The 26,635-nt window shown below is 36.8% G+C and overlaps 2 protein-coding genes across 2 annotated transcripts; one reads left to right on the top strand and one right to left on the bottom strand.

The window, feature by feature from the left end:
* The first annotated feature begins 4,587 nt into the window (after positions 1 to 4,587).
* Positions 4,588 to 5,647, top strand: LOC116031614. The gene has a single exon (XM_031273860.1). It carries the CDS (start codon positions 4,690 to 4,692, stop codon positions 5,308 to 5,310), a length of 621 nt encoding a protein of 206 aa, XP_031129720.1. The 5' UTR covers positions 4,588 to 4,689; the 3' UTR covers positions 5,311 to 5,647.
* Positions 5,648 to 24,059: 18,412 nt separating this feature from the next.
* Positions 24,060 to 24,839, bottom strand: LOC116033131 (transcription initiation factor TFIID subunit 3-like). The gene is made up of 2 exons (XM_031275890.1): positions 24,522 to 24,839; positions 24,060 to 24,476 (listed from the first exon to the last, which is right to left on the bottom strand). The coding sequence occupies exons 1-2, from the start codon at positions 24,837 to 24,839 to the stop codon at positions 24,060 to 24,062; spliced, it is 735 nt and encodes a 244-aa protein (XP_031131750.1).
* Between the last annotated feature and the right edge of the window lie 1,796 nt (positions 24,840 to 26,635).

Here is a 26,635-nt window from a genome sequence, read left to right as displayed (position 1 = left end):
AAATTTCTTATTCTAAAATAAGTCCAAACCAAAGCTACCTCTTCGCCTGCATCTCACGTGTGACAACAATGTCGCACACTCAACAACGCGCAAAGAATGATTGTGAAAATTAAGGTTTAAGGATTTTGGATATTTAATATTATATATATAGTATCATGTGAGGATCTATCATTAGATGAGGGCCTTGTGGATTAATCTAGATCATCCATTTTGAGTGATCTAATGGCTATGAATGTAATTGCACAACAAAGTGGGAAGCTTGCATTGAGACCGAATGTACAACAAACTGAGAACGAATGCACAACAAACTGAGAACGGATGCACAACAAATTAAGACCGAATGCACAACAAACTGAGAACGAATGCACAACAAATTGAGAACGAATGCACAACAAAATGAGCGTGAAAAATTAAATCTATTGCATAGAATTAATCACAACCACTGATTATTTAAATCAAAGAATCAGATAAGTCCACAGGGTCCTTACCTAACTATAGGTCCTCATTCAATCCTCTCTCTCTCTCTCTGTCCACACACACACACACACACACATATAGAGAGAATTCAGCTCGTGTGATATAGGCACCCTCAGGTGTGGTTGTGCGGTTAAATGAGAGCCATTGATCTTGTCAAAATCAAGACTAGGATTGACAACGTTTTAAAAAAAACGCGGTGTCAATTTGGTTATTTTCCATATGGGGCAAACTTAAGGTGCTAGGGTTTTGTGCCTAAGGTGCGTAGGTTTTGTGCTTAAGGTGCGTCGTGTTCCCTTTTAGATGCGTGGTGTTTGTGCTTCAGGTGCGTGCAGTTGAGAACTTAGGCAAAGACTTGTGTGAGACCGTCTCACTGTGAGACAGGTCAAGTCAAGATGCAAATGTAATACTTATATGCTAATCAGAAATAAAATTTTTGTTACTTATAAGGGTAAATGTAATACTTTTAAGGGAAAATACAATACTTTTACATTTCGATTTAAAAGTATTACATTTTTCCTCAAAAGTATTATATTTTCCCTTATAAGTAAAGGGCACTTGTCAACATTACTTATTATGAAAAATGTATTACTTTTTCTCTTATAAGTAACAAAAATTGTATTCTTGATTAGTATTATATTTGAGCATATATGTATGACATTTGCACATATAAGTATGACATTTGAATGTTGCTCCGACCCGACCCGTCTCACGAATAAGGATCCGTGAGATGGCCTCACACAAGTGTGACCCGAGAACTTAAGGTGCGTAGGGTTTGTGTCTAAGGTGCGTATGTCTTGTGCTTAAGGTGCGTGGTTTTCCTTCTTAAGGTGCGTGATTTCTGTGCTTAAGGTGTGTGCAGTTGAGAATTTAAGGTGCATAAGTTCTATGATTTAAGGTGCCAAAGACCTTGTGGTCAAGCTGCATAGCTGTAGCCCTCCCAAGCGAGAGGTCATAGGTATCTTTGTGCTTCAGTAGGTTGAGAAAATATGTATGAACAGATATTACATTGTAACAGAGTCAATAGTATTCAAAAAGTTTTGTGATTAAGGTACGCCATTTTTAGCTTATGTTTCTCCCTTCCAGACGCACGTATTTTTATTGATTTGAGCCGTTGGTATCAGTTTTTTATTTGATTTTATTAAAAATCAAGCCAAATAGAAACTATTTTTTCTAGAACATATAACTTATTGATTTTTAATAATTAACCAAAATTAAACCGTTTTGTTAAGTTTCGGTATAGTTCGGATTAGGGGTGGGCATTTTAGTTCGGTTTAGACGAATCGATCCGAACCGAATCAAACCGATCCGAACCGAACTAGTACTACAAAATTGAACAGTTCAGGATTCTTGTAAACCGAACGGTTCGGTTAAAAACCGAAACGAACCGAACGGTTTACTAAAAACCGAACCGAACCGAACTGAACTTTGTTAGGTTTGAATAATAATAATAATAATAATGATAATAATAATAATGATAACAACAACAACAACAACAACAACAACAATAATAATAATAATAATAATAATAATAAAAAAGTAAATCTAAGTCCCTTGATGCCTGCTCTGTTGTTTAATTCCTATTTTCACCGTTATCTCTCTTAAAATTTTTATTTGATTTCTTTATAACTTGTTCTCTATTTTTCGCTTTTATTGTTTGCTGCAAGTGTTCTTTACCTCACAATTAGTACTTAGTAGTATCTTTGGACTCTGAATTGGTATTTTGTTATATAATGTTTAGATTTTGGATATGGATAATGTGATAGTATGTTCGCAAAATTAAGAAACGATGAAATTTGAGAACTTAAACTGAACCGAATTAAACCCAAACCGTTTCAAACCGAACCGAAGCCGAACCCCACTCTAATATTAAACCGAATGGTTTAAACTTTTTAAAACCGAAATCGAAAAAAATCGAACCAAAACTCGAAATACCCACCCCTAGTTCGGATAACCTGAACCAAAGTGCCCACCTCTAAATAAAAACCATTATATGGCTTCATATATCCTTGGTTTGTCCTTACCTTATTTTTAGAATTGCTTTTACAATTTATGAGAGAATGTTTAGTCATTCATCAAAAAAACTTGTGGGTGGAAAAAAATGAGTTAATTTCATTTTTGTCATAGATTTATAGGTGACTGTCCACTTTTAGTCATTTTTTTATTAGAACATTCTTATTTGATCTTAGTATTATTGTGTCATGACTATTTTTAGTCATTCATTAACATAATTGTTGAAATGTCGTTAAATACAAACACATTTTAAATTTTTTAATACAAAGTAAGTTGAACCGTTGTATTTTTTATGTTTATTTTAAAAAAAATTATAATTGAAGATCGAATGTCATTGTATTTAATAATATTTAAACTGTTTTATTAATAAATAATAAAAAATATCTTATTACAATAATATTAAAATTAAAAAGTGAATATTCGGATAAAAAATAAAATGAACTATTACCTATAAATTTAGAATAAAAAATAAAATGTAACCCACAAAAAGTTAGATTAAGAAAATGGATTTTAAATCGAAATCGTGATCCGGGCAAGAACATTGAATTCCTGAAAATGGCGGGACAAATATACGTGGAATCTATCGGGAGTGAGTCAGTAAAGTCGATTAAATACGTGTCGATGGCATGACTAAACAGTAGGCCACAATCAAACGGCTGCTCTGCTCTGTTCTGTTGTCCATTTCTCGGCAGCCCAAGGTTTTACCCTAAATCTGTGGTCAATTCCCACTACATATATGTTGGCTCCACTTATCTAATATCCATTTCAATTTCACCCCCTCCTCTTCAACTATTTTGGATTTTGATCCCCTGTACATTTCACAGAAACACATCTATTTTATTGATATTGTTTATTTGCCTCATATTTTTGTAATTCTTCTCTCAGAAGGTTGAATTCCCAATCCTAATGGCTCTTACACTGTGACCTGACAAAGCATGCAAATCACGATAATTCAGTGGCTCAATATATAAGACCAAATAATGGTGTGTACAAGGGATCTGTCCATTTTGAACATAATTCTCACGTTGCTGTTGCAGAATTTCGAACATTGATATCTTCTCTCAAATATGACCTACTGAACCAGTGATCTAAACTCGTACGATCACCTATTTTTGTAACTCAATCAAACCAATATATAACTAATTTAAACTATGATAAAATGTCATAAATTCAATACATACTTCAACAAAAAGTATATACCTTTTATTTTATAATCAAACTCCAATAACTTCAATTGTCTTTTCAAATTGACGGTAAATATGTTACTAAATACTATTTGTAAAGTAATCAAAATTATATTGCTTAGAGTATTTCAGTACAAAGTATTGAACGTGTCGTTGTCTAATAAAAAGTCTCCTACTTATACTAGTGCATCTCTCTGCTCAAGTAACGTTTCTACAGTAATGAAGAGTCGATTTGCCAATTGTCTCCTCTTGAACAGGTCGGTACTGAAGTAAATGTTTCCGTTACGTGACTGTTGGATCGGGTGCTTGTCAAATTATCCTATCAGACATAATTATCAATTTCTTCCCTATTTTGTTACTTTTGTCACAATTTTTTTTTATCGTATTCACTTTCCCATCAAAACTGTTATAATTTTGATAACACGTTCTTGCCAATTGCTGTTTTATTTGATAACTTTGATCTTAACACATTTTTTATTGACCCAAGACTACTGCACAAACAATTGACGGACTACTATTAAAAACTCACTATTTTAATTTTATATAATTTCCGTATTAGTTTGTTAAAAATAATTTTTTAATTAATTTAATTGAAAAATTAAAAGTATAATTTTAATCACAAAATAAATAGAAAATTACTAACATGGATCATTAATTTGTTAAAAATAATATAGAAATATTTATAATGTCATAATTTTAACTTGTTGAATCGTTAATTGCACCAAATTATTTTACTTTAGAAAATATGAAATCGCCTTCCAAAAAGAAAGTAAATAAAAACTACATGGTCAATAATAAATTTTGAAATCTTTATGGGCTGGATATGAAATGTGTATAATTCTACGGGCCTATTGTGCAATTCCCTCAAACTTTATTGCTATAAATTAGCAGCCCGAGTGGAGCATAGGTTTGCCAAACCAAACTGCCCAAGGCGGCTTTTTCAGGATAAGAAACAGGAAAAAAAAAAATTCTTTCTTATCTTCTTTCTCTCTCCCAGTAGCTGGAAAATCAACCAAAAATGGCGGCTTCTTCTAGGCGATCAACTGGACCGATTCTCCGATCACTCTCGCCGGCCGGTAGGTTATACTCTTCCTCTAAGAAAACGTCGTCGTTTTCCAGCTCCGCTTCTGCTTTTGCCTCTTCGACATCCGGTTTTGCGGCGAGATCTTCGAATATTTTACGCAGGCCGATGTCTCCGACCCGAGTGAATGTTTATACCACGAGGAATTCGACTCCGGCTTCGTCCGTACGCTTTTCGCTAGACCGGCCGATTTCACCGAGCCGATCTATTTCTGTGGTAAATCGGGACCGCGTGATGGAGAAGGCTGGGAGTGGAGGCCGGAAGCGGACGTGTATGTGCTCGCCGACTACGCATCCTGGCTCGTTCCGGTGCAGCTTGCACAAGAATATGAATGTTTCCGGCGCCGGACACGCTCCGGCGGCGTCGGCCTACAATTCCCACCGGCTGAACATGAGGCGTTCCGCGATGACCAACTCGCTAGTCCGGATCGGGACTGTGGAAGGCGATCTAGTAAAGCGAGCCTTAGGCGCGCTGATTCGACCTTCGTCGCACCATCAGCGCCGCCGCGCCGGCTTCCAGCCAGGGCCTAGCCGGCTTTCCGTCATGTCAAAAGCATAGGATCCTTCGATATCTCGATTCTCGGCCTAAGCAGAGGTGGTGGCGTCAGCAACAGCTTTTTTGACGTCATATTCGAGTCCACAAAACACTCCAGGACTTGGTGGTGGTCGAGACGGAACGGTTTTTTTGTGTACTCCGGTGGCCGAAACCCTGAGATCCGATGACTTTTTGTACATATAAAATTCAATTATAGAAGATAATTATATAAATTATAATTATGAAAAGAAAAAAAAACAGTTTTGCTGTATGCAGGTTCAAATTCAAGACTTCAAATGAATTTCCACCCAATTAAAACTAAAAATTCCAATCATACAAATCTCTTCAAAATTCTTTCATCTCTTTGGTTTTTATTTTATTTTATTTATTTATAAATATATATCAACTTTTATTTTCTAGTTTATTTTACGTGCGTGTGTGCGTTTTACTCCTTATTTTAAAATTTAAATGGAATTTTAGTGGGAAATCCGTAAATAACATTCCCCCCCCCCGCCCCCCCCCCCGGGCCCTATGTTCATTTATTTATTTTTATTTCTAAAAATTTTTATCTTTATTTTGCAGGTAATTTTGCTTTAGACTGAAGGGAAAATATTTGATAAATGAGTGAGCTTGTCATTATCATAATTGTGGACAACAAGGATGGCTGATGCTAGTGTGGGCCATACTAATTATGGACTAAAATTGAAAATAAAAGCGATAAAACCCACTTGATCATGGATGAAATAATTAATAAATAAAGACTGAAAATACAACTAGGGGTTGTTTGGTTGACTGTAATTCGATGGAATTGCAATTGCAATTCTCTTTACGAATTGTAATTTATGGGGTCCATTATGAATTGCAATTTAATGAATAATAAGGGTAATTTTATTGGTGTAAAGATAATTTTGTCCCTTCTCCATACCCTTTGTCTTTTAATTTTTTATTGAAAAAATTATTATTATTATTTTTTTGAAAAAAATTATTATTATTATTATTATTATACTTATTATTATTATTATTATTATTTTTAAAGAATTATTATTATTATTATACTTATTATTATTATTATTATTTTTAAAAAATTATTATTATTGAAAGAATTATTATTATTATTATTATTCTTATTATTGGGCAAAAATTTGCGTGAGGCCGTCTCACCGTGAGACGGATCGAGTCAAATCAATATGAAAATATAATACTTATATGCACAAATGTCATACTTATATGTTCAAATGTGATACTAATTAAGAATATAAATTTTTATTACTTATAAGAGTAAATGTAATACCTTCAAGAGAAAATATAATACTTTTACATTTTAATTTAAAAGTATTATATTTTTTTCTCAAAAATATTATATTTTCTCTTATAAATAAATATAATACTTTTTTTATATCAAAATGCAAAAGTATTGCATTTTTTCTCAAAATGATTACATTTTCCCTCTTATAGGTAACAAATATTTTATTACTGATTAGTATAACATTTGAGCATATAAGTATGACATTTGCATGTTGATTCGACCCAACCCGACCCGTCTTACGAATAAGGATCCGTGAGACGGTCTCACACAAGTGATTATTATTATTATTATTATTATTATTATTATTATACTCCTACTACAACATAAGGACATTTTAGTCATTTTGTCGTTTCTTACATTTCAATTTCTTGTACTCCTATTCTTGCATATCAAACACTGTAATTTCAATTATTACTTTATTCATTAAATTTCAATTTCATCGAATTATAATTTTTTTTTCACCCTAATTCCTCCTCCCAACCAAACGCATGTAAAAACATTGTCATTTTAAATTAAATTTAAACCATTTTAATGTGGATTAATACAGTTTGTATTATGCCTACTATATCTACTTAATTATTTAATATGGGTTGTGACGTGCTACTTAGGGATGGCAATTTCAATCCGCCCCGCCGATATCCACCCGAATCCACCCCGAATGGATCGGGTTTTTTTGGGTGATAGTGGGTGGTGGGTCGGGGGTGGGTCTTAAAAATGTAAACCCGTGGTGGGTCGGGTTGGATTCGGATTTTATGTACAAAACCGATTTGTAACTTAAAATAAGAGTTTTGTGAAAATGCATTTTGGGGTCTCACATTCTACGCCTCTTAAAACAAGCATCGTCATTGAAGCTTTGGTTGGGCTGAAATAGAGTGGCTCAAGTAAATTTTGAATGAATATTTTGGTAGATATCTGATAAGTGTCAAATGATGCTAGTTTCCAAGGTCATTTTGAAGGCATTTTGTGCATAGTTTGAATGATTTGTGCATGATTTATGAGTAGAAAGCAATAAAAATGTCATTTTGCATTGCAAAGCCCTCTAATCTGTGCACTTTAGTGTTTTTGGTGATTTATGGACAAAAAAGGGTGGCAAATGAACTCAAAACAGATGTATTTGGAATAATATGAAAGAATGAGCAAATCACTCTCGTGTCACGCATGTGACACTTAGTGTGATTGCTCTCTGAATCTAAATCACGCTGCTGTCACGCGTGTGATCTTGAGCATGGATGCATATTGAACACGAATCACACTGGTGACATTCACGTGAGAGCGGCCTGGATGAGGCAAGACGGACTAGGCACGATTTTCTTCTATAAATAGTCAGATTTTTAGATATTTTAGGGAGTTAGATTCATTTTGGAGACAGGATTTTCTTAGGAACACTTTGCAATATTTATCTCTGTAGATTTTAGCTCTCAAATTCACAAGAAGAAGACGGAGTTCTAAGATCAAAGAAGTGACAACTTTGGTGATAGAGCTTGATTTTTCTCTCAATTGATCATTGTAATCTAGAAGATTGAAGATTGGTAACCAATTTCATTTTAATCTTTTAATTCTTGCTTTTAGCATGATGATATTCTTAAATTCGATTTGGTTGCAATGCAAGATCATGAGTAGCTAAGCTTCTAGGGCTAGGATTATTCATTATGTTGCAATATGATTGATTAGTAGGGGTGAGCAAAAAATCAGACCGACCGAAAAACCGACGACCGAAAATCGAACCAACCGAATATTTCGGTTCTATTTTGGTTTTTAATGTCAACAAAATTCAGTTAATTCAATTTTTTGGTCGGTTATCAGTTTTTCAATGACAACCAAAAACAGACCGAAAAATCAAAGATTAATCTAAAGAAAAAAAATCTAACCTCATCCCATTTACATTTTATAAGTCCATAATATTTTCATATTACATATATATATATATATATATATACATACATATATATGTACATATATAAGTATATATATATGTACATATATATGTACATATATATGTATATATATATATATGTATATATGTATGTTATATGTATGTATACATACATATATACATACATATATACATATATATATGTACATATATATACATATATATATAAAGATGTATATGTATATGTACATATATATATGTATATATGTATACATATATATATACAGATGTATATGTATATGTACATATATATATGTATATATGTATGTATATATGTATATATATATATGTATACATACATATATACATACATATATATGTATACATATATACATATATGTACATATATAAGTATATATGTACATATATATGTATATGTACATATGTATATGTATATATACATCTGTATATATATATATGTATATGTATATGTATATGCAGATGTGTATGTACATATACATATGTATATATATATATATATATATATATATATATATATATATATATATATAGGATCGCGTTCAGGTGCGTACTGGCCGCCCAGGAGAGAACTGCAGAAGAATCACAGCGCGGCACGTGTCCGGAATGTAGTTGTATCTAACGTATAACTAGGTGCACGTTGCATAAATGTTAACAAGGTAAATTACTTGCACTTGTAAGTGAAAATAGGTGCACACTTGCGAGTAAAATGTATTACAAGTGCAAGTAAATTGTACAATGAGCATCAATACTAAGTGCAACTAATGTTATAACTAGGTGCACATAGGCTGCACCCAAGTGCATGAATGTTAACAAAGTAAATTACTTGCACAAGTGCAAGTAAAATGTATTACAGGTGCAAGTGAATTTTACACTGAGCATCAACACTAAGTGCACCTAATGTTATAACTAGGTGCAACCTATGTTATAACTAAGTGCACCTGGTTGCACCCAGGTGCATGAATATTAACAAGGTAAATTGCTTGCATTTGTAAGTGAATGTATTTGCGAAAATAGGTGCATGAATATTAACATGGTAAATTACTTGCACTTGTAAGTGAAAATAGGTGCGAAAATAGGTGCGAAAATAGGTGCACTTGTAAGTGAAATTAGGTGCACCAAAGTTCCAGTTATTTACAAAAATGTCACCGCATCATTTTTTTAAAAATTGCATCTGATTCGTTGATCTGGACACGTGGACGGCTGTGAAGCGTTCTCATTTCTTACCTGGGCGGCAGTTCGCATGGGAGTGAATCCCTATATATATATATATATATATATATATATATATATATATATATATATATATATATATATATAGTCATGATTAGGTGTGACCGTGCGGCCTATTTTCAGCCATTAGATCATATCAACTCATCAAATCAACGCGCAATATATATATGTTACAGAACACACCATTCTACGTACTAAAACGCACCAGAGGTCCTATAAAACACACCATTCCACACAATATACCAAATGCACCTATTCACTTAAAATTCATCAATATACTTAATAAAACACATCATTCTATGTACTAAAATATACCACAATGTGCCTCATGTCAGATTATAAGCATACACTATTTACACATATTAGAAAACATGTGCTAAAATATGCACCATTCTACGTATTAAAATGCACCACACTTATTAGAAACACATGTGTTAAAATACACACCATTCAATATATTAAAATGCACCAGACTACGTATTAAAACACACTATTCCACAACACAGTTACATATCATTCTACGTATGAAAATGCACCAGCGGATAGATTAAAACACACCATTCCACAACACAGTTAATGCACCAACATACGTAATAAAACGCACCACACTATGTACTAAAATGCACCATTCCAATTCACGTAATATAAATACTAAAAGAGTTTATTACCGAAATGGTCCCTCGACTATTGCGAAATTACCAATTTGGTCCTCAACAATTTTTCGTACCCAATTAAGTCACTCGACTTTGAAAATTTTAACCAATTTGGTCCTCCGTTTATTTTGCCGTTAAAATTGGGACCAAATTGATAATTTCTCTATAGTCAAGGGACCAAATTGGTAATTTTTCCATAGTCAAGGGACCAAATTAGTAGTTAATTTTTAACTGAAATAGTCCCTTGACTATAGCAAAATTATCAATTTGGTCCCTTGACTATAGCAAAATACCAATTTAGTCCCGATTTTAACGGCAAAATAAATGGAGGACCAAATTGGTTAAAATTTTCAAAGTCGAGGGACTTAATTGGGCACGAAAAATTGTCGAGGACCGAATTGGTAATTTCGCAATAGTCGAGGGACCATTTCGGTAATAAACTCATACTAAAATTACCATAACAACCCCACTTAAACATACACGAATTTCAGTAGGATTAATGAAATTGGACGGTGCAGATTAGGCCGCATGACCGCATCGGAGCTCGCCGCCGCATTTGAACAAATATATATATATATGATTACACTAATCCTCATCATTTCCTAATCCTAACCATTAGTATATAGATTTAGATAAGCTACGCAGTAGTATTGATTTACACCACATTTGCTAATCATATAATGTATAAATATAGTTCATTTATATCTCACTAAACTGCTATTGTACTTGAGGACATTAATTTTAATTGATTATAAATACTAAGATATTATTTTTTCCTTTAATAATGTAGTATTTTAGCATTAGTCAAATAAATAAAATAAATTTAAATATTTTACTAAAAAATACTGTTATATTTAACCGACCGAAAATCGTCAGTTTCGGTTATATAAGTTATGAATGTTTATCGGTCGGTTTTTGGTCGGTTATGAAGTTTCGGTTAAAATTTCGGTTATTTTGGTTATTAACCAAAAATCGACTGAAACCGACCAATGCTCACCCCTATTGATTAGTGTGCTTTAGACCTAATTGCTGGAGTGTGTTGATGGAGATTGTATGAATTTCTTGTTGTGGAGGATGATTTGTGTATTGTTTTTGGAGTAGGGCCCGACTTCATGAATGAAATCGGAATCCTAGGCTTAGGCAAGAGATTGTTAAGCCTAAGTTAGCCTTGTAATCCTATCACATTCCCCGCCTAGATCCGAGATGGCATGACCCGGGAAATAGTGTAGGCTAGGTGTTTAATGAATTGCCTCATAGATCTTATGGACACTTGGGTGCCATATTAACCTATGAGAGGTGTTGAGACAAAAAATTGGCTACGCACTTGCTCACCACTCCTCTTGAAATTGCAATCCTCATGCACATACACTCATATCCTATACACTAATTCATGTTGCAACATAGGGACACTCCTAGGCCGCTTTCTTTGATTCTTGTTTGCCTATTGTATGCTCTCTCGCTCACTTTCCAATTCCCTTGTACTATGCGTTTCTTAGATTGATGCTTGACACACTTGAAATAATTTCGACACCAATATCTTGAAGCTTCCAAATTTACCATTCCAAGATTACGACAGTCTAGGCTTTAACTCCCCATTTCACCCTTACACCAAATATTGAAGCAACATGTAAATTGACTATTTCTTAGTTTTTTGAAATTATTTAAATTATTGTTTCATTTTTGTGCTAGTCTAGCGTCAAAGTAGTATGTAGTTAGTTGTAGCCAGCTCTATGTATTTTGGCTTTGTTTAGTCTTTTAGAGATAAGAAAATTTACGAATAATATTTTTCTTCCCTTCTTCCTCTGTCATTTTTTCATTATGGTATCAGAGCCTTTTTAGATTTGCTTCCACTTTGTTTTATTTATGGCTGAAAATACTGGAGATCAAGTCCATCCAGTTGTTCCACCTCATGTTGTTCCTGCGATAGGGACAACTTTTGATGCAACTGATGTTGGAAACCCATGCTATCTTCACTTTGGCGAAAGTCCATCTTTAGTTATTGTTTCTGTTCTTTTAGATGGGACAAATTACCATTCTTGGAGCAGAACAATGAAGATGTCGCTTCTCTTCAAAAATAAGCTTGGATTCGTTGATGGCTTAATTGTTGCTCTAGATGTGACATCACCTGGCTTCACGGCATGGCAAAGGGCAAATAATATGGTTTTGTCTTAGCTCCTAGATTCAATGATACCTATAATCGCTCAAAGTGTCTTATGGCTCGACACCGCTAAAGAAGTCTGGGCTGACTTAAAAGAATGGTTTTATGAAGGGGACGTTTTCCGAATCGCGGATCTTCTTGAGGAAATTTATAGCATAAAACAAGGGGAATTTTCTGTAAGTGCATATTTTACTAAATTTAAACTATTGTGGGATGAACTTATGCTTTTAAAGCCATTGCCTATGTGTACTTGTACACCAAGATGTAATTGTGGGTGCTTAATTAGAATCAAGGAGGGTCATAAAATGGAACAAGTGACCACTTTTTTAAAAGACTTAAATGAAAGCTATGCAGGTGTTGAATCTCAAATTATGCTATGACACCGTTGCCTACAGTTGCTAAAGCTTTCTCTTTGGTTCAACAACAAGAGCGTCAAATTTTCCATGGAGGCCTATGGTCTTTAAATTTGGTTAATGATTGTAATGCCCATAGTGATTTTCTTGCAAGGAGTACGAATGTCGGTATTAGTAACGTGGTCTCAATGCAACGTAAATCCAGTAATAAGAAATCCATTTGTAGTTTTTGTGGATTGACTGGACATACAGTAGATAAATGTTATAAATTACACGGCTATCCTCTGGGTTGGAAAAGAAAAAATAAACAAAGCACAACCAACATTTTGGGGCAAAAATCTATGCTCGCGACAGTAAACTCTGTTGCTAGCTAGCATAGTCACACCAGTTTATAATCAAACTTTTCCTGGTTTAGCAATCACATCTGGTCTTCCTTCAAATTATTCTATTGGTCTTCCCATTACTAGTGTTTCTACGCAGGGTGCTGCCACAAATGTAGGTGGGTGTCAAAACAGCATGTCTGCTCCACTTCCTAATACACCATTGGATGATAGGTCTTGTGATACAAGTGAAGGTCCAACAAGACCATTTACATGAACAAATGTTTGTTTTACAACTTTTAAGCCTATTGCTTAAGATGGTAAGTTATCCATTTTTTCTTGGATAATTGATACAAGTGCTACTAACCATATCATAAATGATGTTGGATGGTTTTCAAATGTTCATGAAGTGCGTCATTTGTCAGTCATGTTGCCGAATGGTGATCGTGCCATGGTAACTCATGCTGGTGATGTGTGTTTATTTGCTGAAATAATACTACGAGATGCATTATGTATTCCATATTTTGAATTTAATTTAATCTCAGTTAGTAAACTAACGAAGGATCTGGGTTGTTGCTTGGTGTTTTGTGCTGATGGTTATAAAATTAGAGTGGCAAGAAGATGATTGGCTTAGCTAAGGAACATGATGGACTGTACCATTGGGTTGGGAGCATGCCGAATTTACCTCTTACAAAGAGTTTGGCATTCGCTTTTGTCACTGATTCTAATATTTGGCATTTTAGATTAGGTTATGTAACCCCTCGTCTATTCCGATAAGTTTATGGTTCGAAAAATATTTTTTTTAGGCTATGACATTTATGAGATGATCTCTCGGTACTTCAGAAGGATTTTTATAAGTGAGACTAGTGTTTAAAAAGCTGCGATCTACGTACCGGTCACGAATCGTAAAATTTTTAAGGACGTATATACAGTTCGAATTTCCTTAGGAGATGGATTATTAAGCATGATACGATTAAGCGTGAACTTCCTACTCAGTTCAGTGGAAATTAGACGAACTGTAAGAGTGAAATTTATTACGAACCTCCGTACCACTGTATTTCGTGAGATACCGGAAAATTCCCAATTTTAGTGGTTAATGACGGGGTTTTTTTTTAGAATAATTTTGGTATTAAAATTTTCCCGAATTAAGTTATATTCCTCCAAACTTTTATCTGATTTAATCCCTAACTGGCAAAGCAAACTTACTCTACAAGGCATACCATGGGATTGTGACAAGTGTCACATTTATTTACCACATAGTAATAAATAATTAATTAAATGGGAAGAGTATGGGATAAGCTAAGCCATGCTAAGATGTAACTTACACTCCAAGTCTTCCCCACCTCTCCCACACTCATTTTCGAAAATAGAGAAGGAAAAAGAGAAGGAAAAATATCATTTTCATCTTTGGGATCCAAGAACTCCATAGCTATTTTCTTCAACACAAGTGCTTCCATAATAGGTAAAACTTTGGTTTTATTCGGTTAATATGACTAGAATCCTCCATAGAACTTAAGTTTAAGCTAAGGGTTCATGAAAATGTTGTTATAGAACTTAAGTTTAAGCTAAGGGTTCATGAAAATGTTGTTATGGTGATTTTTGTTTAGGATCTTCGGTGAAAAGTTTGGATTATGGTGATTTTTGTTTAGGATCTTCGGTGAAAAGTTTGGAGGAGAAGGTTTTTTGTTTAGGATCTTCGGTGAAAAGTTTGGAGGAGAAGGTCATTTGTTTAGGATCTTCGGTGAAAAGTTTGGAGGAGAAGGTCACCATCTTTCTACGGTCTTAAAAATCTACTTGGGAGGTAAGGAATCCCTTAAGTTGATTTAGTCACTTGAAGGTGAACAAATGCTAGTAAATTATGAAACTAGGAATTTTATGTGAAAATCATGTGTTAAGTTTGTGAATCTACAAGTTGGCTCAAAGGACTACACTTGAAATTTTTGGTAATTTTTGTATACATGTTCATGGCTAATTTATGCATGTATATGTTGTATTTATGCCCATATAAGCTTATACTTGTGAAAATAGTGGAAAATCGAGGCGTTACATCCTAGTTTTTGCTGCCCGAAGTTGGCAGATCCGGATGGACGCGACCGTGGACGCGCGTCCACCGCGCGTCCATCGGTGTCCGAAGTCTCGGCGTCACGGCCGAAAGGCCGGACGCAACCACGGACGCGCGTCCGCTGCGCGTCCGTGAGTGCCCAGAATTTCGGCGTCACAGCCGAACGGACGGACGCGGCCCGGACGCGCGCGTCCGCCGTGCGTCCGACGCTGCTGACATCCATGAGTCTGCGCGACGCGGTTCTGTTTTCGACCGAACTTTCTTCCGATGTTTTTACTCCTGAATGTTATGATGTTTGGAAGGCCTACGGGCAACCGAGTCAATTTTTGAAAGTTCAAATATTATTTTGTAAATTATGTTCATCAATTTGAAGAAAAACCGTGTTTTTAAGAAACAAGCGTGACCCTTATCACTTGGGAATTTTATTGCGAAAAAGCATTTGACAAACATGAGTATTTTGGAAACATATTTGGATGAGAATAATTGTTTTGTGACATCATGTGAAAAATACTAATTAAACTCAAGGAAATAAAGAATGTTTTGAAAACCTTAGTTTCTAGATAATGTTGTTGAGACGTACGACTTGCGGGAGGCTTGTGAGCCGGGGCCCGGAAGTTATTGAGATGTTTGACTTTGCGGGAGGCTTGTGAGCCGTGGCCCGGAAGTTATTGAGATGTTTGACTTTGCGGGAGGCTTGTGAGCCGTGGCCCGGAAGTTATTGAGATGTTTGACTTTACGGGAGGCTTGTGAGCCGTGGCCCGGAAGTTATTGAGATGTTTGACTTTGCGGGAGGCTTGTGAGTCGTGGCCCGGAAGTTATTGAGATGTTTGACTTTACGGGAGGCTTGTGAGCCGTAGCCCGGAAGTTATTGAGATGTTTGACTTTGCGGGAGGCTTGTGAGCCGGGGCCCGGAAGTTGTTGAAATGTTTGACCTGCGGGAGGCATGAGTGCCGCGGCCCGAGGTTCTTGAAGATATTCCGAGAATACCATACACTTATCCAGGGGGAAACTAAGTAAATTTTACTAACTATGAAAACATAGTTACTCTGTAACTATGTCGCAGAATAAAATGTCACGAGTCTTGGTCAGTAAAGTGTGTGTGTTGTGAACTCTCTATTTTGAGTTAAATGATGGAAATTCTCGGAAATGAAAGTATTATATGCTGATGCAACCCGTATACTCTACTATACTTTCTTTTGTTGATAGATTTTCAACTTATGGGTAAAGCTACAGTTTTATGAGAATTATGTTTTTCGAAACCTTTGTTTACTTTTGAGTGACAATGGATTTCCTTGCTTAGCCGTCGCGCTAACTACACTTCGATGTGTTTACAGATGTTGTCTAGTGTGGGTTCCTGAAGCCCGATGAGCTCTGAATAGGATGGAAGTCGAGGTTGAGGACTACTCTATCCTAGAATAGACACCCTGGAAGAATTATTTCCATATGTACATATTTGGATGTTGATATGGTTATTTGAGGTTGTAAGTTTAGCCTTAGCGTTTGGGTATAGGAGAGATACCTAAGCGTGGCGGTAACACCCAGTTTTCTGCTGGTTAGATGCTTCCGCAATGTATTGTATCATTAGGGATTTTGTAATAAATCCAAGAGGTGAAAATTGAGGTGTTACAGGTTATGCATCCTACCTTTTTCCGCAGAATAAAAGATTTGCAGGACCTTGATAGTTCAATAAAATTGTCAACCAAATTTATTTTGTGAAGTTTGCCATTTTCAAAGCAACGACGTTTACCATTTCTTGTTAGTTGCACTGTGACTACGAAATGCTTTGATATTATTCATGCAGACATTTGGGGACCTTATGGTATTCCTTCGTTGTATGGTCATTATTATTTTTTGAGATTAGTTTATGATTTCTGTAGAGCTACCTGGTTTTTTTTTATGCGAACAAAGAAAGAAACCCGTCCTTTCTTGCAATTTTTTTGCCAATTTGTCTCAAATCAATTTGGAGTTAATATCAAGTGCATTCGGTCAGATAATGGGTAAGAATTTAATATGCAGAGTTTTTATGAGTCATGAGGAATTGAACATCAAACTTCGTGTATTAAAACTCCAGAGCAAAACAGTGTAGTAGAAAGAAAACATCAACACATTTTAAATGTAGCCCGGGCATTAAGATTCCAAACACATTTACCAGAAGAATTTTGGGCTGATTGTGTGGCACATGCAGTCTATATTATTAACCAGTTAGCTTCTCCAGTTACTGGCAATAAAACACCTTATGACGTACTATTTCATAAACCACCGGTCTATGCTACATTAAGGTGTTTGGTTGCCTGGCTTATGCAACAACTTTAGTATCAGGTCGGAAAAAATTTTCTACCCGTGCACGACGATATATTTCTAATGGATATCAAAAAGGCACCAAAGGTTACAAGTTGTATGATATCAACACAGGAGAAATTTTTGTCTCAAGAGATGTTATATTTTATGAACATCTTTTTCATTTTGCAGAAGAGGCTACTGGACAACTACAACATAATGATATTCCTCTACTAGTTGGAGTCCGATTTCTTGGAGATGATTTTGGTTCACTACGTCAAAACCAAGAACAACAATCCTGTCCTAGACTTGGTAATAGTGCACAAGGTGGTACAGATGGCAATTTTCCACAATATGGTGCATGTGATGGAATTTCATCCTCCCATTCTGCAAGTAGTCAATTTTTTAAATGATTTTTTCCCTGCCCCAACAATGGAAAATGGTAATGAGCAACAAGCAGACACCCCGTCATCATCACCGTCTATTTGTTAGAATGACCCTTCTCTATTTATTCATCAAGAAGGTCTTCATGAAATAAATATGAGGGGTTCCGGAGATGAGGTTGTCTATACAAACAATCAACAAAATCATGGTGGAGTAAATCAAAATGAGTTACGGCGTTCTACATGTACTCGAGTTCCGCCGACTTATTTGAGAGATTATCATTGTTAGTTGAAAAGAGGTGTTTCTTCTAGCTCTTTCGTTCAATTGCAACGTACTTCGCATTCTGTTTCCAAAGTGATAAATTATGATAATCTTGCTATTTCACATAAAAATTTTGCACTAGCTACATGTAGTATCTCTGAACCAAGGAGTTATAACAAAGCTATTAAGTCTGAATGTTGGCGACAAGCGATGAGAGTTGAATTGGATGCTCTTGATGCTAATAAGACCTAGGTGATCACTGATTTTCCACCTTCTAAGAAACCCATTGGTTGTAAGTGGGTTTATAAAGTAAAGTTAAATGCTGACGGTTCAATTCAAAGGTACAAAGCGAGGTTGGTTGCAAAAGGGTATACACAGACTCTAGGCTTGGATTATTTGAACACTTTCAGTCCAGTTGCAAAGGTGACTACAATTCGTGTTTTTTTGGCTGTTGCTCCCATGAATGGTTGGCATTTACATCAACTTGATGTAAATAATGCATTTTTACATGGGGATTTAGATGAAGAAGTTTATATGACTTTGCCACCTGGAGTAGAAACTGAGAAGCCAGGAAAAGTTTGCAAGCTACTTGAGTCTTTATATGTATTAAAGCAAGCTAGCAGGCAGTGGAATGCAAAGTTGACCGTAGAATTGCTTGCCCAAGGTTTTTTCACATGCTTCTTCGGATCATACTTTGTTTACTAAAGGTTTAGGTATTACTTTTATTGCATTATTGGTGTATGTAGATGACATTGTGGTTGCTAGCAGTGATATTGAACAAATTCAGGCAGCTAAATCTCATTTGGATTCAGTATTCTGTAATAAGGACTTGGGGTCTTTAAAGTTTTTTCTGGGTCTCGAAGTAGCACGTAGCTCTCGTGGGATCAATCTTTGTCAACGTAAGTACGCTTTAGAATTGCTTGAAAAAAACGGGTTTTCTGGGATGTAAACCAGTTCATAGTCCCATGGTTGTTTTTTCTAAGCTTCTCCATGATGATAACCCTCTTCTTAGTGACGCAACCCTTTTTAGAAGAATTATAGGGAAGTTGTTGTAGTTAACGATCACACACCTAGATATCACTTATGTCGTGCAACAACTCTCTCAGTTTGCCGGGGCACCTACGGAGGTAAAATTTTAAGGCGGTTCATAGAGTGCTTCGATATATTAAAAAATCCTCAGGCCAAGGTATTTTGTTTTCACCGGATCCAATTTTTCAGTTGAAGGGTTTTTCAGATTCAAATTGGGCTACCTGTCCTAAAACAAGGAAATCTGTTACTAGTTAATTGTGTCTTTCTTGGAGATTCTTTAGTTTCTTGGAAGTCGAAGAAACAGCAAATTGTCTTTCGTTCATCATCTGAGGCGGAGTATAGAGCACTTGCTACTACAAGCTATGAGATACAATGGTTGCTCTTCTTGCTTAATGATCTTTGTATTGTGCCATCAACCTCATCAGTTTTGTTTTCTGATAGTCAGTCTGCTCTCGCAATTGCTGAAAATCCTGTGTTTCATGAGCGGACTAAACATATTGGTGTTGATTGTCACTTCGTTCGTGAGCGTATTCAAAATAGAATTTGAAAGGTGTTGCATGTTTCAAGTTCCAATCAACTTGCAAATTTCTTTACTAAACCTCACGCTCCAACCATCTTTAACAAGATCAAGTCCAAGCTGGGCATAAATTCTATCTATGATCCAGCTTGCGGGGGATATTGAAGCAGCATGTGAATTGACTATTTCTTAGTTTTTTGAAATAATTTAAATTATTGTTTCATTTTTGTGTTAGTCTAGCGTCAAAGTAGCATGAAGTTAGTTGTAGCCTGCTGTTGGTCCCGGTGGTAGAGATGTGAGTCTAGAAGGGGGGGGGGGGGTTGAATAGACTCACAAGAGGTTTTTGAAAACTTTTTGTCTAAAGAGATAAACGCAGCGGAAAGAATATATCAAGTTTTATCTTAACTTTGTACTTTGATTATTCTTGTAAAAGATATTAGGTTTGAGTGATATATGCAATGCAAGACGTAAAGTAAATATAGAGAGAGAGAGAGAGAGTTTTTATAGTGGTTCGGTTGTTAACTAAGCCTACTCCACTCTTCTTCACAACGCGTGAAGGTTTGCACTATATTCCCCGTTATAGTACAAAATCCGTTACAACAAGGTCCTTTGATCACTAAGCCCGGCAGCCTTGTTGTTGTAGGTTTTTCAACTTCTTCCAAGTTTACTCCGCCTATTTCTACTTCACTTGTAGAGATGGTTGAAAGATTGTGATGATTCTCCAACTTGAACTTCTTGTGCTTTTCTTCCTTGATCAACTTCTTAATCACACAAGAACTTCTAAAGAAATCTGAATATCACTTGTAAGCTTATGAATATCACACTGAAAGTTTTTCACTTGATAGACAATATTTCGCGTATTTTCAACCTTGTCAAAGTGAGATGGGACAAGGGTATTTATAGGTGGAATTTCAGATCCGTTGGAGGGAAAATGAAATTCAAAACCTATTGTCCAGTGTGTAATATCCAATGGGTAGTGTTTTCTTCCTTTTCAGAATGTCAGTACTTTCTAGCCGTTTGTCCACTTTTGTGCAAGGACAATTTGTCTTTTTTCCCTCAAAAAGGTGACAATCATTAAATGCTCCTAGGGATCGTTGTATAGGACCCAAAATGACATTCAGTTATACCCATTCTCAAGGCAGTAGACAAGACGACTTATCAGAGAATGTCTTTGCCTTGCTTGAGAGAGAGAATGATTGACCTTATCATTTCTCTTAATCTCCTCGAGTCAATCACACTTTTGATTGCTTGGTCATAAGAGCTTGGCCCTTCCATGTTTTGACCTAAGATCCCAGTCTTCGGTTCTCCAAGTCTTCTTCTCTTCGCATCTTCAACTCTTCGGATAAATTACTCTTCGGTTTAAGTCTTCATATCTTCGGTACAAGAGACTTAGATCCTTAGTGTTCGAAAAATACTAAGGATTCGGTTATCCTGTAGACTAAGATACAGAGCATAATCTATTCAAAAGACTTACACAGAAGTTAGGGGTCTCCTTGTATAGTTCGGTATCATCAAAATCAATAACTCGGGGTTCCTAACAATTTCCCCCTTTTTGATGATGCCAACACCCTAAGTTCATTCTATTCGGCTTTCTTTATCCTCAAAAGGATTTTCATTAAGTGTGCCAGAATAGTTGAAGTTTTACATTTGAGACGAGGAGTAAAACAAAGCTAGATGACACACACACGTTGATCCCAAACGAAAGAAGATTTTTATTTATAAGAAGTTTCATACATCATTACAAAAAGCAAAACTGACAAAATTTAAAGACAGAAAGAAAAATTCTTCTTATTTTGAGCTTTCACCAGTCTTCTTCTTCTTCCCTCTTTCCCAAATTCCATGCTCTTGGAGTTGGATCATATCGTTGATTTCTTTCCTTGCTTTCACAGTGTCGAGTCCTTCAATCTTGAAAGCATATTTATGGTGTAGCCTCAGCATCAGATAATTTTGGACTACTTCACCAAGATTTTCTCCCCTTATAACTCCCCAGTCCCACCAAGTTATTAGTTCGGGAGCATTCATACCATCGGAGAAACTTTGTTGCATGGCAGTCAAAATTTGAGCAATGCCATTCATTTTGGTTCGTCCTTCAGCTGCTTTGGTTATCTTGTTTGCTTCTTCAAGTTCCTTCATAACTTTCTCAAATCTCTTTTGTTCTTCCTACTGAATTCGGAAAATTTCTTCATCTTTCTTTCTTTGCTCATGAACTTGTTCATTGTGATCTCGCAAGAAATTTAGCCTATCCATGGGTTGCTTTTTGTTCCAAAAAGGTGGAATGTTGCATTCTTCCCATTTCTTTCCAGATCCTTCTTTGTATGGAACATACTCGATAGGTTCTCCATTTACTCTCCGAGTCATTTGCTTCGGTTCTTTGCCTTGTTTCTTTTGCATTGTAGAACTCGGTTCACCACCTGTAGGTTTATTTTGCGTTCTCTTCAGAGATGGTGAAGGAGATGGAGTTTTTCTCAGATTCAGGATGGCCTTCCTTTGTCGTGAAATATCATCATTGTCCTGATCATCATTCCTTAGGACAATTTCCTTTCCTTTGCAAGTGTTCGGGGGCGTTCCTTTCATCTCTTCCCCCTTGTTGGCATCATTAACTTCTATGAGAGTATCCACCTTGTTACTCAGACGATTGATGCAAACTTGCAATTCTTTAAGAGACCATTCGAATTCACAAACAATAGAGGCTGTTGCATGTTGATTCCCAGAGACAGTTTCAAGCTTTGAGCAGGATAAGTCAAGACGTTCCTTAATGAAGGCATGCTTCGTGACCAGATCACGCTGTATTTTCGTGATTTCAGTTACCGAGTCCTTTAAAGATCCAAGAGAAATAAGATTCTCAGAGAACGCATTATTGATCTTCTTCTCAAGAGCAGTAAGTCTTTCATTGGTGGTATACTTAGAGGACTTCTTTTTCTGCCTTCTTACATCCTTCTTGATTTTAGTGATGGACTCATTTAGAGATTTGAACTGTGCATCTTGAGTCCTCGCTAATTCCTGTATAGCATTCAACAGAGAAGTGAAAGCAGAAGAGGTATCAAGGATTACCTCAGAAGAATCCGAGCTCTTGGATGCGTCAGCAGATGGACCATGACTGTCCTTAGAAGGTGCTTCCATGTTTTCACCTTGAACTAGGACGAGTTCTTGTCCTTCTGCAAGATTTAAGTCGTCGATTGGAGAGGGTAAGCTTTCGGGACTTGCACTTTTAGATGCTTCCAGGTTTCCATCCGAAGTGTAGTTAGAAAAGACTTCTACCTCAACATCAACCAAATTAAGATCTGATGTAATCATCTTTTCATCAAGAAGTTGCAAGCCATCATGATTCGCACCTCGAGACGCTTCCATTGTTTCATCTCGGGCTGAACTAGGACTTAGCAGGATTTGTGCTTCCATGGATTCGGTGGGAGCAGACCTCGGCTCATTGGTATGGTTCTGATTAGATTCATCATTGGCACGAGTTATCTGTACTCCTGTGTTTGGAATGTTAACAGCTCAGGAAGGAGGAGCATGACTTCCAGATGGATCATCGTTGTCATCATCATCATCCTTCTTATGATGTTGATCACGGCATCCGTGATTTTGATTAGAATCCGAATCCTCAGCATCATCTTCATCTTGTTGACGACTCGGCCCAACATCTGGTCTAAGATCTCTTATCTCTGTTTGTGCTCGAGAGATGTTGTGGATATTGGCAATCTGCATGTCTTCTAGCATAAGGCGTTCCCGAGGAATTCGGTAGCCAACATTCAAATCTACAGATTTGCCAAACCGAGTTGTTCTTCCTTGGAGTTTTTCAGCAAAAACTCTTTCAATTTCATCGGGCCGTGTGGCGTCAAAAACAGATCGTGTGCCCATCCAATCCAGTGTCCATTCTTCTTCTTCGGCCATTTCGCTAATTGTACTTGCTATAACCCGAAGACTTGACATCTGCCATTCCTGCCAATTGTAAATACGAGCAAGTTCTCGTCTCAGTATCTCCTCATGAGAACATTCAGCAATCAATGCTTCGGCAAGAGGTATTTCAGCCTAAAATTCTGCATATGCCATCTGCTGAGCCAAGGCTGCGTCGGCATTAATCTGTTGAGCGACGGAATCAGGATGGAGGATAAGTTGCTGAGCTGACTCAGGAATTTCAGATTCAGTTGTTGCAGGTGGAATCTCCTCAATCCGAATAGTTGACACACGCGGCCATTTCAAAAGGAGGTGTCGATGCATGTAATCAAGAGTGAGAATTATACGGGCCATGGAAGGAGACAAATGTTCTATGATTTGTCGTCGAACTATTGCAGACATTGGTCGATAAGATTAATCACAGACCTCAGCATCATCTCCCTCAGATTCTTCCTCTATCATTGTTGATTCGGATCCTGACTCATTTCTTTCGCGTGGCAAAGTGATTACCAGCTGTTGTGTTCTGGATATGGGAGCAATGGGACTTTCAGGTTCAGTAACCAAGGGTTCGGGAGGTGGTAAAGACTCCAAGACAGACGGTACAGAGGATAATTCGATTTGAGGAGTCGTCGGTTTCAGTAGCCTAGTAAGAGGCATTTGATCTTCCTCATCACTATCTTCCCTGGAAAGATCAAGAGGAGGGGGAAGAACTCGGTGACAGTCTTCAAGTTGAGCTTCCCTCGGTTCCTCTTCTGCTGGTAAGACAGCAGTTGATTGGGTTTCATGTTCAACTTCAACTTCAACTTCGTCAATTTGATCAGTCCTTTGTTTCTTTTTCGGACGTCTAAGCTATTTTGCCTTCCTCTTCTTAGTGACCTCTTCTGATGCCTTCGCCTCCTCCTCATGAGAGGATTCGGCTCGCTTTCCTTCAGCCTTGCGACCTTCTGAGACTTCGGTGAGATCCTTCTCATGCGATCCCTTAGAACGTTTAGATTTATGCTTCTTTGATTTCTTCTTCTGGGCAGCTTCCAGATTTCCTGCCTTGCGCTTCTTAGAAGACTTTTCTGGCTCTTCCTCAAATGAGGATTCGGTGCGCTTCGAGGATTCAACATGTTTGGAGGCTTTCGGTTTTGAGGGCTCGGGTTGTATCTTTGGTTGGTGTGTAGAGCCTTCTGAACCGTGGCCTTTAGCCATCTCAGATTCCCCCTGTCCAATTGAGCTTCTGGACGATTTGGATTGTGATTTCTTTTGTTCCTTTCTCAAGGCAGCTTCCAGTTCATCTGCCTTTCTCTTGAGGTAGTACCTGGCTTTGAGGTCATGTGATAATGAGTTCTATGTGAGGCAGTTCCCATGCGCAACTTCACCTTTTTATCTCTCAGAATGGTACTGAGCATGAATCCATAGCCAAGAACCTTAACAATCCATCTGGTCGTAGGACTAACACCTGTTTGAACATTATCTACTAAAAAGTCAAAAATCACCCTTGACCAATCAACATGGTAATTTTCCAGAAGTGCACACAACATCCGCATCTTTTTGTCAGATATGTCATCAGTTCCAGATTGTTTGCTCTCAACAATCTTATTCAAGATGTCTACGACAAATTCATAGTCCAGTTTTAACATCTTCTTCTTCAAAATAGACGGAAAGGATGAGGGTTGTGAATGACCCTTCATCTTTTTCCACATCTTCTTTCTGCTGTATTTCTTCTCAGAGCAGTCCGTATGGAAACCATCCCCACAGATAGGAAAGTCAAAAACTCTCCTAATGTCTTCATGAGTGATCACAACCTCAGTGCCATTAACTATTGAGTGAATTTCATGAACACCATTGACAGTTTGTATTTCAGCATTTCTATAGAACTGTGTCACATCAATAGGATACCAGACTTTATGTTTGAAAGTAACAAATTTGTAAAGATTACTGTCCTCAAGGCACTTCACAACGTGATTGCCAAATTCTTTGTCAAGGACTTTATCAAGAAAACCGTCAACATCAAGCATCGAACCAGCCTTAACCATGCAATGGTTTGACTTCTGACCTTTAACAACTGTGGAGAAGAACTTGAAAACTTCCACATCTTCACATGGACGGGTTATAATCTGTGGAGGTCTGAACGGTTCTTGAGTGGCTAGTGTCTTTTCCGGCGTGGGTGAGGGTTTTGGCGGTGGACCATGAGCATTAGCAACATCATCGGAAGATGAACTTGAGCTTTCAGACGAAGAACTTGATCCAGATGATGACATGATTCTCAACTTTTGGTATTTTTAGAGAGGTTTTAGGGTCAAGAGGATAACGATGCTTTTGGGAGGGTAAAAGGTAAAAAGTGAGAGGTACAGGAGGTTATATATGGTGAGATGATGGTGGATCGGGTGAATCGGGTCATTTTGGAGAAAGTGGAGCGAATTTATGAGCAAGAGACAAAAACCCTTAAATGCCCTTTAATGAAAGGACAAAAATGGCATAAAGCCGTGGTCGAGGTTTGTACTGATAAGAGTAGTTTCCCATAAGGTGAAATAGCTATTTAATGAGGAGAGAGAAATGCACTCATTTTACCGTCACATCTTGATGGCCCGTCCTTTCATGTCAGACGGTTCAGAGAAGTTGGAGCGCATGCTTCGGCATTTTCCTCGAATAGGGCATTGACACGTGCACCATCATGATCCGACGTTCTCAAGTTGAACAGTTATAAGTGAGTTCCATCCTGAGACTTGTTCAGCACGATACATATTTGACCAATTGATCACAAGAATCACACAGAGAGTCCTCGGTGTTAAGGATTCGGTGGTTCAATCCTTCGGTCAATATGAATTCGGTCATCACATGTGCTGTGTGCTCTATCAGTCTTCGGTACTGATAGATGTTTAGCCATTGGGTTTGTCACCCTTCGGGAAGATTTAACACTTCGGAAAAGAGAATGACAGACTACGCAATTAAAAGATAGTTTCATTCATTTGAAAGATAACAAGTGACATCCAAGATAACATATT

The sequence above is a fragment of the Ipomoea triloba genome, chromosome 10 (genome assembly GCF_003576645.1).
Source record: "Ipomoea triloba cultivar NCNSP0323 chromosome 10, ASM357664v1".
Classification (NCBI taxonomy): domain Eukaryota; kingdom Viridiplantae; phylum Streptophyta; class Magnoliopsida; order Solanales; family Convolvulaceae; genus Ipomoea; species Ipomoea triloba.
The sequence above is the reverse complement of the archived record's forward strand: the minus strand, read 5'-3'. Positions and strand labels throughout refer to the sequence as shown.